The sequence below is a fragment of the Pleurodeles waltl genome, chromosome 7 (genome assembly GCF_031143425.1).
Source record: "Pleurodeles waltl isolate 20211129_DDA chromosome 7, aPleWal1.hap1.20221129, whole genome shotgun sequence".
NCBI lineage: Eukaryota > Metazoa > Chordata > Amphibia > Caudata > Salamandridae > Pleurodeles > Pleurodeles waltl.
The window spans coordinates 1,292,764,947-1,292,783,498 of NC_090446.1; the positions used below are offsets into that span (position 1 = coordinate 1,292,764,947).

Genomic DNA, 18,552 nt, shown 5'->3' on the forward strand with positions numbered 1-18,552 from the left:
TTCACACAACTCAATCATTTAGCTGAGTAGATAGATCACAGTAAACAGAAATGAGACAAGTATCAAGTAACGCCGAAACTTGCCGGAGCCGGAGGAGGTGACGGGCAGCAGCTGTGAGCTGCCTTTTGATCAGGGCAGGAGCCCTTTAAAACTGCGTGTGCGCTCCCGTTCCGCGGGAAACGCCGAAACTTGCCGGAGCCGGAGGAGGTGACGGGCAGCAGCTGTGAGCTGCCTTTTGATCAGGGCAGGAGCCCTTTAAAACTGCGTGTGCGCTCCCGCTCCGCGGGAAACGCCGAAACTTGCCGGAGCCGGAGGAGGTGACAGGCAGCAGCTGTGAGCTTCCTTTTGATCAGGGCAGGAGCCCTTTAAAACTGCATGTGCGCTCCCGCTCCGCGGGAAACGCCGAAACTTGCCGGAGGAGGTGACGGGCAGCAGCTGTGAGCTGCCTTTTGATCAGGGCAGGAGCCCTTTAAAACTGCGTGTGCGCTCCCGCTCCGCGGGAAACGCCGAAACTTGCCGGAGCCGGAGGAGGTGACGGGCAGCAGCTGTGAGCTGCCTTTTGATCAGGGCAGGAGCCCTTTAAAACTGCGTGTGCGCTCCCGCTCCGCGGGACGCGCGCGGGCGGCGCCCGGGCGAAGCCCGGGCCAAGGGCGGGCCCGTCCTTGCCCGTCATTGCCAGGAAGAGGCAGGGCAGGGCCACCCCTCTGACACTTATTTTAAACTGTGGTCCCAGATAATCACTCTGCATTTGACTGCCCGAAGGACAAACTCAAGCCTATCTACACTGTGTTGGGGTAGCTTTCCCCCAAAGCTCTAGGCCTCTACCTAGTTAGTGGTCAACTACCTATACAAATCCGCCTTTGCTCGCCCCGTTGTGTTCCTACTTGAATCTCCCACTAATCCCCATATATTTTCCAAACGAAAATTCGTCCTTTTGGTAGGTGGTACGTGGCGCAGGGGTTGGAACTTTCCATTCATTTCCCGCCCTGTGCTTGCCTGCTCACGAAAAGTGGTTGGGCCAAACTATACATACATATATGTATTTGATTAGACGGCGCATGCGCGGGAGCTGAGCCACGTTTCCCTCTCAGCTGCTCTGTCCCCCGGGAAGGGCGGCAGTACTGCCGTCTCCACGGTGACTCAACTTGTGACTGTTAAGCATGTCAAAGCAAAAAGTCCCCTCTATACCCCAGACATTGGATAATTATTTAGTGAAGATTGTTAGTAAAATTAATTGCGAGAGGAGACAATCCCTAGGGCTTAGCAGCCCCCCCCCATTATCCAGTGTGCAACTTTCACCTGTTCCATTGGCAATGGATGACAGTAGCAGTGTCTGCGCTAATTCTGGTGTTCCTGATAGGGAAATGATTATGCAGAATACCTCTACCTTAGCCGATCCAGAGGTTTCTACTGATCCCATAGTGCAACATCCACCTACCCCACTACCTAGAGTGGTTAGAGCATGTAGAAAGATCCAGACTAAGCGTGGGGTGCTCGGCCCGCAAAAAAAAGATTAGTTAGCCCCCTCAAGAATCCAGATAAGGATGAGGATAATACGGCAAATATCGACGACGTTAAACTAGATGCAGAAAAAATAAAAAATCTAGTAAGCATTATTGACTTAAAGATTAAGGGTATTGTCAAACCTCTTATGGTAAAAATTGATCAGCTAACCGCGGAGGTTAATAGATTAGGCGATCTCCTCAAAAAAACACTGGTGGAAGCAGATAGTGTGTCAGTCCCAATAACAATAAGTAATCATGATACTCAGGCTGCTCCTCCCGGTGATGTTACAGCTTTAGATATTAGTAGGAGTGTTGTACAGAACTACCCGACAGCACAGTCCTTAGCCTGTAATGATAGCCAGGTTGTTTTAATACCTGATAGAAAAGAGGATTGGACTGAGGTAAGGCGAACGCGCGCCATTAATCTCCCTCCTGACTGCGCACCATATGTGGTAGTTTTAGCTAATGTTCCCCCTGTTGCAAAGGGGAATCATCAGGAAACTCACGAGTCTTTAAAAAATAAAACCGTTTCCTGGATGCACAGGCATTGTGGATTTCCAACTGAATTCTCAGATCAAGTTTTGACTACCAGAAGGGTAAATTGGATAGGGAGCTCTAAGAAAAGTTTTAGAGGTGACTGTGTCATTATAAATTTTAAACACCCTCAACATGCTGCCACTGTATTATTAAGAGCTGCCTCATTACCATTTACTGATAATAATGTGTGTGCCCGCTCGCTTGCTTTCTTTTACAGCCATTATAATAATGCCCCTTATGGGAGTAGAGGAAGTAGATTACGCCCTGCTACACACAGGCTATACCCTGATATCTCAATGCAAAACCGGTTTCAACCCCTAAGATCTCTGGATGCAAATGATTGACTTAATGAGGGAGGGCAGTTCTTACCCCAGGTGATTATTATGCCCTGTGTGGATATTGGTATAGACAATACCATGGCCCAAGAGATGCCCAACAACATAGCAATTGAATTGGCGGTGGATATAAGGGCACCGCCCGATTGTGGGGACATAAGCAATTTAAACCAGAATGCGAATTGGGGACGAAACAATGGTATGGTGCCTGATAGTAATTGTGTTAGGGGTAAGGATACTATTACTATTGTTTGTTGGAATGTGGCAGGGCTGAAATCGAAGGAGAGGGATCCAGGATGGTTAACGTTTGTTAATGCCCACGATATTTTATGTCTTCAAGAAACATGGTGTAAAGATGATGTTAACTATGAGGGATTCGTTTCTTACAATTTACCGGCGTTGGGAGGTGGTATAGGTAGAGCGAAAGGCGGTCTCCTTATACTTGTAACGATCCGTCGTCCCATTGTGGTTAAAAAGTATATACCTGTAGGGGACCTTGTGCAGATCCTCTGGCTTGAGGATGACAAAGACCATAATGTTTTATTGATTAACTATTATAATAACATTTTTGATGCTACCCGGGTCAAAGTAGTAACAGACTTAGCCGGCGCTGTCGAAAATCTATGTCAGGAACAGTATGTTGTATTTGACTTCATCTGGGTAGGGGACTTCAATACTACTTTGTGCGATTTGTCTACACAAAGGGTTTGTGGGGTTACTAACAGTGCCGGCTGGGATGTTCCGCATTTTGGACATAATAGTTATGGGGAAGCACTGCATAAGTTCATGGGCTGTTATGACCTGGAAATAGTGGAGTGCTGTAAAGATGTTAAAGGTTTACCCATTCCCACTTTTAAAAATTGGCACACCAGTTCGGTTATTGACCATGTGATCACATCTTCTAATATTAGTTCTTACTGTGATCCACCAAGAATTGAAGTAACTACCCTAAGTGACCACAACCGTATTATTTTGGACACTACCCTTTGGGCCGGTAGTTCGGTGGATGTGGGAATTATTATTTCTAATATAGAACCACATAGGACTAACGGTGTAAGGCTAAGATGGATTGGTGAAAGAGCCGATGATTTATCTAGCTCCATAATTAATGAGAGCCTGCTGGACATTGCTTCTATTTTAGAAAATAGTTCTGACTCTGAGAGGGTTTTATATTGTTTTAATCAAATTAATAAAGCTATTGATGCCAAGTTTATTAGTCGCAATAGTAGGCAAAGTAGGAACGGACCGAGATGGTTTAATCACCTTTGCACCTCCGCACTAACTGGCCTCAAGCAGGCTTTAGCAGCTAGGCCCAGGGACAAAAAACTGGTAAATAAATTAAGAATGGAATATAAATGTGCGCTCAAACAAAGGAAGGGCGAACTGCAGCAACAGGCTTGGGATTCCCTCAACCAAGCTGCTGAATTATCAAATTGTACATTATTTTGGGCCACGGTCAACTCGCCTTTTTTAAGGGATGAAAAAATACCACAGTTGACTTCTAATGTTTCTAGTGAGGGGTGGATTGCACATTTCTCCAGCATTTTTGATTCTGATAAAGACAATGATCCTATTCCCAATAAGTGGCCTACTCTGCCTTTGGATATATCCGTTAGTGAGGTCAAATATGGTATATGGGCTAGCAAAGGAGGGAAAGCTCAGGGCCCGGACGGGGTACCTATAGACGTTTATAAAGCTGCGCCAGATGTCTGGGGCCCCCTTTTAACCACTGTTTTTAACGTTGCCGTGTGTGCCGAGGCCCCTGTAACTTGGGGTGAATCAATCATTGTGCCAATTCATAAAAAGGGAAGTAGATCTGATGCTAAGAATTACCGCCCGATCTCTCTCCTTGACTCTTCAGTCAAGGTTATGAGTAGAGTGATGTTAGTAAGATTAGAGGAATGGGCTGAGCAGGATAGCATACTGGCTGACAGCCAGTATGGTTTTAGGAAGGGACGAGGTACGCTCGACCAGTGCATCAATCTTGATCTACTGATCGGGAAGTATACTGAAGCAAAACCCGGTTCCCTGTATCTTTGTTTTGCTGACCTGAGCAGCGCATTCGATATGGTAGATCATTCCATTTTATGGCCAACTTTGTTAAATTTGGGAGCCCCAGAAGGCATAATCTTTTTCCTCGCTAGGTTATACGAGAAATTGAAAACCAACGTACGTTTTGGAACCAGAGGAGAATGTACTCCAAAAATCTGTGTTACACGTGGAATTAGACAGGGTTGTGTTTTGGCACCTCTTTTATTTATTTTATTTATTAATGGAATTGATGATATTTTAAAAAAGGTTAATGCTGATGCTCCTCAGATCAATGGTGTTCCGGTGCCGGTGTTATTATATGCCGACGATGCTGTTTTACTTTCTCGAACACCTGTCGGATTACAACGACTAATGGATAGTTTTTCCTCTTTTATTAAAGATAGAAAACTAGTAATTAATAAGGGAAAAACGTATACCATGACCTGCGGAGCTAAAGCTAAAGCCAAAGCTAAAGCTAAAGCCAAAACGTTAAACGCCTTTTTTATAGACGGCGAAAAGGTGCAACAGGTGGATAAATTTTGTTACCTAGGTATTACTTTCTCTAACGACAGGAAATGGAACAATGAATTTAATAACATCCGGAATAAAATGGCAAAAAATGCTTATGGTATTTATAGATTTGCTGCAAAAGTTGGGGATCGTCGAACCAGGGATATGCTCAAGATTTACCAAGCTAGGTGTGTGACTATTGCTCTGTATGGGGCAGGAGTATGGGGATATAGCTGTACCTACAACTTGCAGTTGGAGGAAAATATGTTTTTAAAAAAGCTTCTGTTTTTGCCCATCTCTGCCTCAACTGAATTAAGCCATCGCGAATTAGCCATTAATTATTTAACTGATTTGATATCACTTAAACCATTGATGATTTGGCGGTCTTTTTGGCTTGGCGATGAGAAGCTATTTAACAGAACTATTGTTGAGGATTGCCTACGTTTGGATAAATATCGAGATATTCCCTGGGTTAAATATGTTGTTGTCTGTTTTTCAGACATTTTTAATTTAAATATTTTAAATAATCCTAGTGCAGCAACCACGATCTCCAAATCAGAAATGAAAAGTATATTTCTAACTTATGCAGAAAGGAAACGAGCAATTATAGCCGGATCATTGTCCTCCGTCATTTTTTATAATAGATACAACCTAATGGAGGGTTTTCCGTTTTACCTAACTATGGTGACTAGGAATTCACATAAATTTGTGCTAACTAGACTAAGATTTGGGATGGCACATTGTTTAGTAGCCCATCCAAACATTAAGAAACACCCGATTGGGCCATGTAGGTGCGATAATGTATCTACACAGAGCACTGTGCACTTTCTGCTGTTCTGTAAACTGTATACATGTTTTCGTATAGTACTTTTGAAACCTCTGTTTGTTAAATACGGAACACGTACAGTTAAACATGCCATGGCTTTAGTTTTTAATCTGCAATCGGCAGATATTTGTTTTTATACCGCCACCTTTTTAAATCAGTGCATCAATTCCAGGAAAAGTATGAGTTTTTAATGTATTTTATTATTCATTCTATATATTTATGAATGACCATATGTATTACCCAATGAGCCATCAACTATAATTAATAACTGTAAGTTTTAATTGCAATGTCTTTGTAAATATGTATTGTTGTCTTTTTTTTCTTTTCTTCTCTTCTTTGTTTATGCTTTTATGGTCATTTATATGTGCCGAATAAAGCTTTATGAATTGAATTGATACAAGTATTCAAGGTGCTTTATTTACAGGTGCAAGTGTACTTTCAAATGCTATACAATGTCCAGTTCACAGACCCCATGAGTGAATGTTAGCCATATGCAGCACAATCAGAGTCCAGGGATGAGGGACATGTCATGAGACATGGTTATGAGAAGTGTGCATTAGTGAGGTTAAAAAATACCAATTGTTAAGAATGGAGACAATGACAGTACATAGCAGACAAGTGAAGAGTGGCTGGGTGAAGAGAGAACATTTCCTACTGTCACAACACTGGCATGATCATAAGCCCAGAACTAAGGAGATACTGTCCGTGTGGCACAGACTAGTGCCACATGGTGGTTTTCCTTGTGAATGTTAATCCTTCCACATCTTCATCCTCTGATGTGTGTGGTGCCTCCTGTGCAATGGCTGGTGCTGTTGTAGCGGTAGAGGGGGCCACACACACATCAGGGGATAGAGATGTGGAGTCAAAGGTCCCCGCAGCTGCCATTTGTGGGAACACATAAGGCATCACTTCAGCAAGGAGGAACTGCTGATTTTTCAACACCGCAGCAACATCATGGTGGTAGGCAGCCATGTTTTCCCTGAGGGAGGCCATTTCCTGCTGTATGGGCTCCAGGGTATTCTGCATAGCTCCCAGCCTGTTGTCTGTCATGCTGCTGCCAGTTTGGGTGGGCAATTGTTGCAGCCTCTGCCTCATGACAGCACCTATGTCAGCCAGGGACTGCTAGAGTCCATGTAGCGGGGAGTGGGTGCCTCTGATGGCAGCTGCGTTGTCCTTAATTGGATGGACTGACATACCTCTGCACTCCCTCTGGGCTGCCTACCATGGTCTCCATCCCCGCCCAACACCTGCTTGGTCAGCTTCCGCTGGACTCCTTTCCACTGTCATCTGAAAGGTGATCTCTGGCTCCTCGGAGTCCAGGGTTGTATCAGTGCTGGCTGGTGGTGTGTGTTGGTAGTTGGGTGGTTCATATGGAGACCCTGCAATGCTGTGTGTCATCCCTGCAACTCAAGGTGGTGTTTGGAGGGATCCTAGCACATCCTGGAGAGTCTCTTCATCAATGGTTGGCAGCTGGTCATCCATGTCATCTGTAAAATACAGGACCAGCACCTCGGCAAGAGGTAAGCCATCATCCTCTGCAATGAGATAGTGAAAAGTCAATCTTAGATTGTTGTGGCTGTTGACATGGCACATCATTTATTTGCTACTTGAGGCTCAGTGACATGTTACTGACCCAAGGTTGTAGTTGTACATTATGTGTAGCATTGTGCATCACACATGGGTCAAGCTCACAAGGTATATCGGAACATATGTAGGTGCCCGAGCGCCACCTGAGTGTTACTTTTAGTGAAGCTCCGGTGGAGCAGTGCCCTGCGCTGCATTTACATAGTGGTGTTAAGCCTCTTTTTGTGGCTTGACGCCACCTTGTAAATATGGTCCCTTCACACGCAGCACTTTGCATGGAAGGTGTGTGCAATAGGTGTTGCTGTGGGCTTTCCACAGCAAAACCCATTGCATTTTGATGCTGCCTTAGATGTACAAGTTTTTTGTAAACTGGAGGCAGCACCAAAATCTAACGCCACCTCAGGGGCAGAGTTAGCATGGAAAAATGAGGAGAAATGCTTTCATTTCTTCTCGTTTTTTGCTTTTTTCTATGTGTGCAGCATTCTACACCACACAGAAAAAGCAAATAGCCATCTAAGATTGTTGTTGTGCGGGAAGGTGTTTCTTCCTGCACAAAAACAATCTCCCCCTCAATGCAGCCATCCTTGCACTACAGTGCAAGGATGGCTGCGTTGGCATACGGAAGCTAATTTAGCGCTGGCACAGTTGGAAACATAGAGGTGAGCCATATTCTTTTAAATACAGCGTATCCCTGCGTTTTGAAAATGATAGTGCGTGATGCTGCCAAATTTGGCGCAGTGCCACGCATCATCATTTTCTGTTAAAACTGGCCCTCTATCTTGTCAGATGGTGAGACTGCAGCTACTTATACAGCTGCACACATGATGCTCACAGACATACTCCATGTGTTGTATGTGTTTTATTTTGTGGCCATTCCCATATGGCACATATAGGTGTGTCTGAGTTGTTGTGGGTTCACCCTGTGTGGGTTGTGTTCCACAGGTTGCAAGCTTTAGGGCAGATTTTTTTCTCAAGTGGCACAGCTCAGTGCAGTAGCAATATTTGTTGCACGACACTGCACGGATTTAGAATTGCAGAGATGTGCCATGTTTACTAGAAAACAGTACAGCCCTGCAATTCCCCCTGCACCTGCACAGATTTGCTCTCCTGCACTAATACAGGCATTGTTGCAGCATGATAAAGGGGTGGCTGGCTTGAGGGGATGATTTGTTTATGTGAAGGGAGGTGTCCCTTCCTGCACATGTTCAAGCTTTTTTTGCAAAGGAGGCATTTCAATGTGTGCTGCAAGATGCAGCACACATAAAAAGGTAAATGCGACAGTGACTATGTGAAGCATTTTGGCCAGTTACTCCACCCTGACACCACCCCTGGGGTGGTATTGACTTCAGACCTAGTCTCTGATTTCTAAGTCTCTGATTTCTAAGTACAGGGGCTTTGACAATATGCAATGGGTGTTATCGTGGCACAGCCACACTATTTGCACATCCCTTCCAGGCAAGGTGCTGGGCATTTACATGATGTAGTATAGCCATAATGAGTGGCTTATGTCCATGTTGTGAATATGTTGGAGTGCATTGCACAACCAAAGCGTCAGTACATGTGTTAGTTGGGTGGGGATGGTGCGTCTATGTGTCCTGATGCAACCCTTTAGCATGTATTGAGTGTGTCCTATGTGCCTCCCCCTTCTGCCATTTGTGGAATTTCAGATATTCCCCTGCTTCAACTTACCCTGCATTTGTGTTTCTTCTTGGTAGTCTGCACTGTCCTGCGATTCCAGTGACCAGCTCTTCCAGGATGACCGCTGTGACCACCTACTCCAGCTCATCCAGGTCCTATTGTGGTGCGGGACTTCCACCTCCAGTCTGCAGTGCTGCCTTTCGGCTCCTGGCCAGATTCTCCTTAGTCCTGTGCTTGCTATCGTGCCAGTGCTTCTTGCACTGTGACTGTCCTCTTCTCCTCTGCCACACTATTGACTTTGTCTACTATTGCATACCATATAGCGTCTCTCCTACCAACTGGCAATTTGGAGATGAGGAAGAGCTGATGTTGGTGCTCTGTCCCTCTCTGACCAGGATATCGTGCTCCTCCTCACTATAGCAACACTTGCGCTTCCTCTTCTTCTCCTGGGACTTTTCTGGACCCTCCTGGCTGGTACTTGGGTGTTTGGGGCCTCACTGGGATCTCTCCTGGCCTGCATTCTCCATCTTGTCTTTGAATTTCTATTTTTCCTGCTTGTGCATTTTGTTTTGACGCAAATGCAGTAAAAAATGGAGCTAACCCGTTTTGCGACATATATATGTGCTGCAAAATGGTCTAGCGCCACTTTGAAGCATTAACATAACTTTTCCTTACAGCTTGTCGCAATGGTTATCGTCATTTCTTTTAACACTAACCAATCTTTAACAAAATTGTGCACCATTTCTTAAATAGGGCGCACGGATAGGGTTAGGGAATGACGTTAGCTTGCGTTTTAAAAAATGACGCAGAACTGCGGTTGTGGGTCATTTTTCATAAATATGGGCCTCATTTCTCAAAAACAACTGCATGGATTTAAACCAAGCCAAGCAAACTCTACTGTCATGCAAAGGTTTGTGTAATTCTGTTAATTTATTTTATTGAGGAACAAAAAAGCATATCGAAGTTATAATAGGATATGAAACTTTTCAGACCCCGGCTTTTTTAGACCCACTTGACAGATATTCATGAAACTTGCAATGAATAACCAAAAGTGAATGTGCTTTATTTAATCTGGGTTCATCATGGCACGGCTTGTGTAGATCCATCAGGGGATAAAGGGTTATTCAAAAAGTCACTTTTTCCGTGTTATCTCCCATTGGAATCTTTGGTCTCCTCCACAGAAAGAACAGCTAACTGAAATACACAAAAGCTACCATAAAGTACCACTTTCTTCAGGGAAGTGACTTTGCTTGTTGGGCTGTTTGCCTGCCCATTGTCTACAACACAGGGTTAGGCCAGAAGCCTAGACCCAGCGGCTAACTCCCATTGCAGTTGATCGATGATCCTGCACAGCTGGGTCTGACCATCGTCCTCTGGTTAGGTGCAGTATCTGGCCATAAACCATACCTTGTTCCCAACCCCACTGTGTATGGCTAAACGTGGTGCCAAGAGACAGTTGGGTGCCCTACAGCTAGGAGAGGTACCATTTTATTCAAGAAAAGTGAAGGCATGCAATATGGATGAATAAGTTCTCTTATCTATTGAATTATAGAACGTTTGGCTTCCCATTTTAAGGCAGTGTTGGCACTTGTTGAAAAACGTATCTGAGAGTCGCCTCGCGTTAGAAGTAACTGAGAATTCAGGATGGCACAAATAACCTCTACTGCTAAAATCAGATCTTTGGGTACATTTTAAAAATACAAAGGGCCTTATTTAAAGTTTGGTGGACAGGATACTCCCCACATATGTGGCAGACGTCCCATCCACCATATTATAAGTGCGCTGTAGGGTATGGCACCTGTAATACAGCACTCATGGTATCCATAACATATTCACAGAGAACCCCATCTGTCAAACTCTAAATGAGGCCCATACTTTTCTTTCACCTCCAATAGCATTAGACTTTTCATTGTTAAGTGATTCTTGGTCATTAGGTAGTCGAAAAAGTTGTAAAACACACCTCAATATTTGGCTGTGGGTATTTTAGATAATTAGAAAAAGCTACAAAAACTATCTTTTCTCCTGGAAGAATCTGACAGATGTAATGGTATGTTTTGTGTGTACACCTGTCTTCTATGAAAAAGGTTACACTGTAAACCTTGTTGCCCCTTTCTCCTCATTTCCCAGTTGTATTCACTATCTTGTAATTTCACTGATAAATTTCCTTGGGAAATCTTTGCTCAGTTTACAAATGACCCCTTGTTGAACTCAGAATTTTATCTACCTTTCGGTAACTTATAACATTTAGGGATCGGCAGTGCATTTTACACTAGTTTCCCCAACTAATTACAACCAGGACAGATGTTGTATTTTTTCTTTGGTGCTTGCTGGACACATAATTGTGTGTCTGAGCCCTCAACATGAGGCAGGCATTATTTGTTTTTTTTCTCACAGACTACTAAAAAATCTAAAACGTGTCTGGCTTTTGACTGAGGCACATATACGCAGTTCTTTCCTCTCACGGAGGGAGAAGTATTGTGAGAAAAAGGAACTGTCCACAACAACACAAAAAATGTATTAGGAAATGGGATTGGGAAAGAGAGGTACTAGGAACAATCATAGTCCCTTTCAATTCCAAATGTCTAATCCATTTCTTCCGTTTTGGGGAGTGGGATGGATATTTTGGAGCTCCGCTGCAACTAGACCTCCCTCTCTCCTCCTCCTCCTCCTCTATAAGAACTGGATCATGGCATAGCTAGTGAGGAGCTAGAACACGTAAGAGGTACACTTTTCTCCCCCAGCCTAAAATGCGTCTCTATGTCCATTTTGGACACAAGGTAGTATTTCACGTTAAAATGTAGCACAAAAAACACTAGTGTTGCGAACAACAGCTGCTTGCATTCTGTTTACTCATTTTCTTACCATGCTCCTACTATATAATTTGTACTTGAATGGACATGAAATTGTGCAATATGTCTTAATTTTGTGAACTTAACATGGCAAGCATTATGTGAAATGCCGGAAATTAATCAAGATGATGACAGTGTTTGATCCGGGGCCAAATTTTGATCTAATTTATTAGATCTAACATTTAAAGCTATCACTTAAAAGCCTCACAGAGTTTACTGTTTCAATGTTTGTTTCATCAATGTTTTTGACACACCAACTTCATGGATGCCACAGAAAACACAAGCCTCTTACAGCGCAAATGTCTTTATGTATCAACATTCACTTTAAAAATCTAATACCTAATCGTGTTTTCCACATGATTACAAGAAAACATAAGAACTTGGAAATGGTCTTGGGACATGCCCTCCAGTGGAGGTTCCCCCAACTGCTCCTACCTTTTGCAGATCCTTCGGGTTGTTGCTGTTTGGGTCTGGTAGGTTTCCCAGCGATATGGGGCTGAGGAGAAGTTGTGAAGGACCTCTGAGTAGTACTTTCTCTCTGTCCAGCAAAAGATTGATTGTGACCTTCAACAGGTTGTGATACTGAGAGTTCTTCTAGATTAAAAAAAAAAAAAAGATTTTTATATGCAGTGTTACACTCAACATAACTGTGCAAACACCACCTTTAGTAAGGAATGCTGAGATAGCGCGAAGCAACTTGCATGCACTATGCAAAACAGAACTTTCACCACAGAACATCGACACATGGGTGCGCTCTCCTAGGAGAACCCCATTTGCATTTAATGATGTGCAGAGAGCACTAGTCTAGTGGGTGCAGAAGCAGTGAGAACCGTTTTACTAAAATCCCAGTAGATTGTAAGGTGTATATATTAAGGGAGGGCAAATCCAAATATTGTGGGCAAAAGAAATAATTGCCTTAATCCCTCACAATGAATCAAAATGTATTACACACTGTCTGGGTCATGGTTTTACCACCCTTTGATATCATACCAACCAATACGATAGCTCACAAATAATACCACAGTGTTGAATATGTCTGAAGGTCACAGGTTGGAATCACAGTGAATCTACTCAGTCAGGCATCCTTTTGATGGTGAGAAAACAGTCCCCTAGATTTGTGCATCAAAACAATTATTACTGTAATACTTTGAGAACCAGAAGATGAACATTCATTTTAAAATTGACTTATTAATAATAAAAGAATACTTTCCTAAAGCTATTACATGTAGGCACTGTGTGAAAGCGGATGTTCAGTTGAAGCTGATGATAATCCTCTTCAAATCATAACAGCACAAATCCTTAGTAGGTTCATTGAGGTCTCAATAATTTAACCACTTCGCTGCCAGGCCTTTTCCCCCTCCTGTGCCAGGCCTTTTTTTGCCTATTTGGGGCAGTTCGCGCTTAGGCCCGCATAACTTTTTGTCCACATAAGCTAACCAAGCCAAATTTGCGTCCTTTTTTTCCAACATCCTAGGGATTCTGGAGGTACCCAGACTTTGTGGGTTCCCCTGAAAGAGGCCAAGAAATTGGCCAAAATACAGGGAAAATTTTGTTTTTTTTCAAAAAAATTGGAAAAAGTGGCTGCAGAAGAAGGCTTGTGGTTTTTCCCCTGAAAATGGCATCAACAAAGGGTTTGCGGTGCTAAACTCAGCAGCTTCCCAGCTTTCAGGAACAGGCAGACTTGAATCCGAAAACCCAATTTTTCAACACAATTGTGGCATTTTACTGGGGCATACCCCATTTGTGCAATTTTTTGTGCTTTCAGCCTCCTTCCAGTCAGTGACAGGAATGGTCATGAAACCAATGCTGGATCCCAGAAACCTAAACATTTCTGAAAAGTAGACAAAATTCTGAATTCAGCAAGGGGTCATTTGTGTAGATCCTACAAGGGTTTCCTACAGAAAATAACAGCTGAAAAAGAAAAATATTGAAATTGAGGTGAAAAAAACATCAATTTTTCTCTACTTTTTACTCTGTAACTTTTCCCTGCAATGTCAGATTATCGAAAGCAATATACCGTTATGTCTGCTGGACTCCTCTGGTTGCGGGGATATATAGGGTTTGTAGGTTCATCAAGAACCCGAGGAACCCAGAGCCAATAAATGAGCTGCACCCTGCAGTGCGTTTTCATTCTATACCGGGTATACAGTAATTCATTTGCTGAAATATAAGGAGTAAAAAATAGCTATCAAGAAAACCTTTGCATTTCCAAAAAGGGCACAAGATAAGGTGTTGAGGAGCAGTGGTTATTTGCACATCTCTGAATTCCGGGGTGACCATAGTAGCACGTGAATTACATGGAATTTCTCAAATAGATGTCTTTTTTACACACACCCCTATATTTGGAAGGAATAAATGTAGAGAAAGACAAGGGGCAATAACACTTGTTTTGCTATTCTATGTTCCCCCAAGTCTCCCGATAAAAATGATACCTCACTTGTTTGGGTAGGCCTAGCGCCCGCGACAGGATATGCCCCAAAACACAACGTGGACACATCACAGAAAACAGAGCTGTTTTTAGCAAAGTGACTACCTGTAGATTTTGGCCTCTAGCTCAGCCGCCACCTAGGGAAACCTACCAAACCTGTGCATTTCTGAAAACTAGAGACCTAGGGGAATCCAAGGAGGGGTGACTTGTGTGGCTCGGACCAGGTTCTGTTACCCAGAATCCTTTGCAAACCTCAAAATTTGGCTAAAAAAACACATGTTCCTCACATTTCTGTGGCAGAAAGTTCTGGAATCTGAGAGGAGCGACAAATTTCCTTCCACCCAGCATTCCCCCACGTCTCCCGATAAAAATGATACCTCACTTGTGTGGGTAGGCCTAGCGCCCGCGACAGGATATGCCCCAAAACACAACCTGGACACATCACAGAAAACAGAGCTGTTTTTAGCAAAGTGACTACCTGTAGATTTTGGCCTGTGGCTCAGCCGCCACCTAGGGAAACCTACCAAACCTGTGCATTTCTGAAAACTAGAGACCTAGGGGAATCCAAGGAGGGGTGACTTGTGTGGCTCGGACCAGGTTCGGTTACCCAGAATCCTTTGCAAACCTCAAAATTTGGCTAAAAAAACACATGTTCCTCACATTTCTGTGGCAGAAAGTTCTGGAATCTGAGAGGAGCCACAAATTTCCTTCCACCTAGCGTTCCCCCACGTCTCCCGATAAAAATGATACCTCACTTGTGTGGGTAGGCCTAGCGCCCGCGACAGGATATGCCCCAAAACACAACGTGGACATATCACAGAAAACAGAGCTGTTTTTAGCAAAGTGACTACCTGTAGATTTTGGCCTCTAGCTCAGCCGCCACCTAGGGAAACCTACCAAACCTGTGCATTTCTGAAAACTAGAGACCTAGGGGGATCCAAGGAGGGGTGACTTGCGGGGCTCGGACCAGGTTCTGTTACCCAGAATCCTTTGCAAACCTCAAAATTTGGCTAAAAAAACACATGTTCCTCACATTTCTGTGGCAGAAAGTTCTGGAATCTGAGAGGAGCCACAAATTTCCTTCCACCCAGCGTTCCCCCACGTCTCCCGATAAAAATGATACCTCACTTGTGTGGGTAGGCCTAGCGCCCGCGACAGGATATGCCCCAAAACACAACGTGGACATATCACAGAAAACAGAGCTGTTTTTAGCAAAGTGACTACCTGTAGATTTTGGCCTCTAGCTCAGCCGCCACCTAGGGAAACCTACCAAACCTATGCATTTCTGAAAACTAGAGACCTAGGGGAATCCAAGGAGGGGTGACTTGTGTGGCTCGGACCAGGTTCTGTTACCCAGAATCCTTTGCAAACCTCAAAATTTGGCTAAAAAAACACATGTTCCTCACATTTCTGTGGCAGAAAGTTCTGGAATCTGAGAGGAGCCACAAATTTCCTTCCACCCAGCGTTCCCCCACGTCTCCCGATAAAAATGATACCTCACTTGTGTGGGTAGGCCTAGCGCCCTCGACAGGATATGCCCCAAAACACAACGTGGACATATCACAGAAAACAGAGCTGTTTTTAGCAAAGTGACTACCTGTAGATTTTGGCCTCTAGCTCAGCCACCACCTAGGGAAACCTACCAAACCTGTGCATTTCTGAAAACTAGAGACCTAGGGGAATCCAACGAGGGGTGACTTGCGGGGCTCGGACCAGGTTCTGTTACCCAGAATCCTTTGCAAACCTCAAAATTTGGCTAAAAAAACACATGTCCCTCACATTTCTGTGGCAGAAAGTTCTGGAATCTGAGAGGAGCTACAAATTTCCTTCCACCCAGCGTTCCCCCAAGTCTCCCGATAAAAATGATACCTCACTTGCGTGGGTAGGCCTAGCGCCGGCGACAGGAAATACCCCAAAGCGCAACGTGGACACATCCTAAATTTTGGAAAAAAACAGAGGTGTTTTTTGCGAAGTGCCTACCTGTAGATTTTGGCCTCTAGCTCAGCCGGCACCTAGGGAAACCTACCAAACCTGTGCATTTCTGAAAACTAGAGACCTAGGGGAATCCAAGGAGGGGTGACTTGCGGGGCTCGGACCAGGTTCTGTTACCCAGAATCCTTTGCAAACCTCAAAATGTGGCTAAAAAAACACATGTCCCTCACATTTCTGTGGCAGAAAGTTCTGGAATCTGAGAGGAGCTACAAATTTCCTTCCACCCAGCATTCCCCCAAGTCTCCCGATAAAAATGATACCTCACTTGCGTGGGTAGGCCTAGCGCCGGCGACAGGAAACACCCCAAAGCGCAACGTGGACACATCCTAAATTTTGTAAAAAAACAGAGGTTTTTTTTTGCGAAGTACCTACCTGTAGATTTTGGCCTCTAGCTCAGCCGGCACCTAGGGAAACCTACCAAACCTGTGCATTTCTGAAAACTAGAGACCTAGGGGAATCCAAGGAGGGGTGACTTGCGGGGCTCGGACCAGGTTCTGTTACCCAGAATCCTTTGCAAACCTCAAAATTTGGCTAAAAATACACATGTTACTCACATTTCTGTGGCAGAAAGTTCTGGAATCTGAGAGGAGCTACAAATTTCCTTCCACCCAGCGTTCCCCCAAGTCTCCCGATAAAAATGATACCTCACTTGCGTGGGTAGGCCTAGCGCCGGCGACAGGAAACACCCCAAAGCGCAACGTGGACACATCCTAAATTTTGGGAAAAAACAGAGGTGTTTTTTGCGAAGTGCCTACCTGTAGATTTTGGCCTCTAGCTCAGCCGGCACCTAGGGAAACCTACCAAACCTGTGCATTTCTGAAAACTAGAGACCTAGGGGAATCCAAGGAGGGGTGACTTGCGGGGCTCGGACCAGGTTCTGTTACCCAGAATCCTTTGCAAACCTCAAAATTTGGCTAAAAATACACATGTTACTCACATTTCTGTGGCAGAAAGTTCTGGAATCTGAGAGGAGCCACAAATTTCCTTCTACCCAGCGTTCCCCCAAGTCTCCCGATAAAAATGATACATCACTTGTGTGGGTAGGACTAGCGCCCACGAAAGGAAAGGGCCCAAAACACAACGTGGACACATCACATCTTTTTATAAAAAGCAGTGCCTACCTGTGGATTTTGGCCTGTAGCTCAACCGACACCTGAGGAAACCTAGCAAACCAGTGCATTTTTGAAAACTAGAAACCCAGGGGAATCCAAGATGGGGTGACTTGCGGGGCTCTGACCAGGTTATGTTACCCAGAATCCTTTGCAAACATCAAAATTTGGCCCAAAAAACACTTTTTCCTCTCATTTCGGTGACAGAAAGTTCTGGAATCTGAGAGGAGCCACAAATTTCCTTCCACCCAGCGTTCCCCTAAGTCTCTCGATAAAAATGGTACATCACTTCTGTGGGTAGGCCTAGCGCCCACAAAAGGAAATGGCCCAAAACACAACGTGGACACAACATATTTTTTCACAGAAAACAGAGGTGTTTTTTGCAAGGTGCCTACCTGTGGTGTTTGGCCTGTAGCTCAGCCGGCCCCGGGGGGGGGGGGGGCAGAAATGCCCTAAAATAAAATTGCCCCCCCAACCCCCACCCTCCCCCGCCGGGAGCGACCCTTGCCTACGGGGTCGCTCCCCCTGCGTGACATTGGCACCAAAAAACAAATCCCCGGTGCCTAGTGGTTTCTGCCCCCTTGGGGGCAGGTTGACCTAAACTCAGCCAATCTGCCCCCAAGGGGGGCAGAAATGGCCTAAATACAATTTGTCCCCCAGGGGAGCGACTTTTGCCTGATGGGTCGCTCCCCATCTCTAAGAAAAGAAACAACAAAAAAAAAAAAACACAAAAAAAAAATTGCCCTGGCGCCTAGAGTGTTCTGCCCCCCCCCTGGGGGGCAGTTCGGCCTAATAATAGGCCGATCTGCCCCCCGGGGGGGCAGAAATGGCCTAAAATAAATGTGCCCACCCAACACCCCCCCCCCCCGGGAGCGACCCTTGCCTACGGGGTCGCACCCCCTGCGTGACATTGGCGCCAAAAAACAAATCCCCGGTGCCTAGTGGTTTCTGCCCCCTTGGGGGCAGATTGACCTAAAATTGGCCAATCTGCCCCCAGGGGGGCAGAAATGGTCTAAATACAATTTGCCCCCCCAGGGGAGCGACCCTTGCCTGATGGGTCGCTCCCCATCTCTAAAAAAAGAAACAAAAAAAAAAAATAAACACAAAAAAAAAATTGCCCTGGCGCCTAGAGTGTTCTGCCCCCCCCCGGGGGGCAGTTCGGCCTAATAATAGGCCGATCTGTCCCCCGGGGGGGCAGAAATGGCCTA

At 44.8% G+C, this 18,552-nt stretch overlaps 1 protein-coding gene across 6 annotated transcripts in view; it reads right to left on the reverse strand.

The window, feature by feature from the left end:
* The window catches only part of LOC138246189 (scavenger receptor cysteine-rich domain-containing group B protein-like), a 390,419-nt gene that overhangs the window by 152,666 nt on the left and 219,201 nt on the right, over positions 1 to 18,552 (reverse strand). For all 6 annotated transcript variants that reach the window (XM_069200523.1, XM_069200520.1, XM_069200524.1 and 3 more), the window contains one exon: positions 12,251 to 12,409. In XM_069200523.1, coding sequence (XP_069056624.1) covers positions 12,251 to 12,409 — 159 coding nt within the window. The remainder of the gene's footprint in view (positions 1 to 12,250; positions 12,410 to 18,552) is intronic.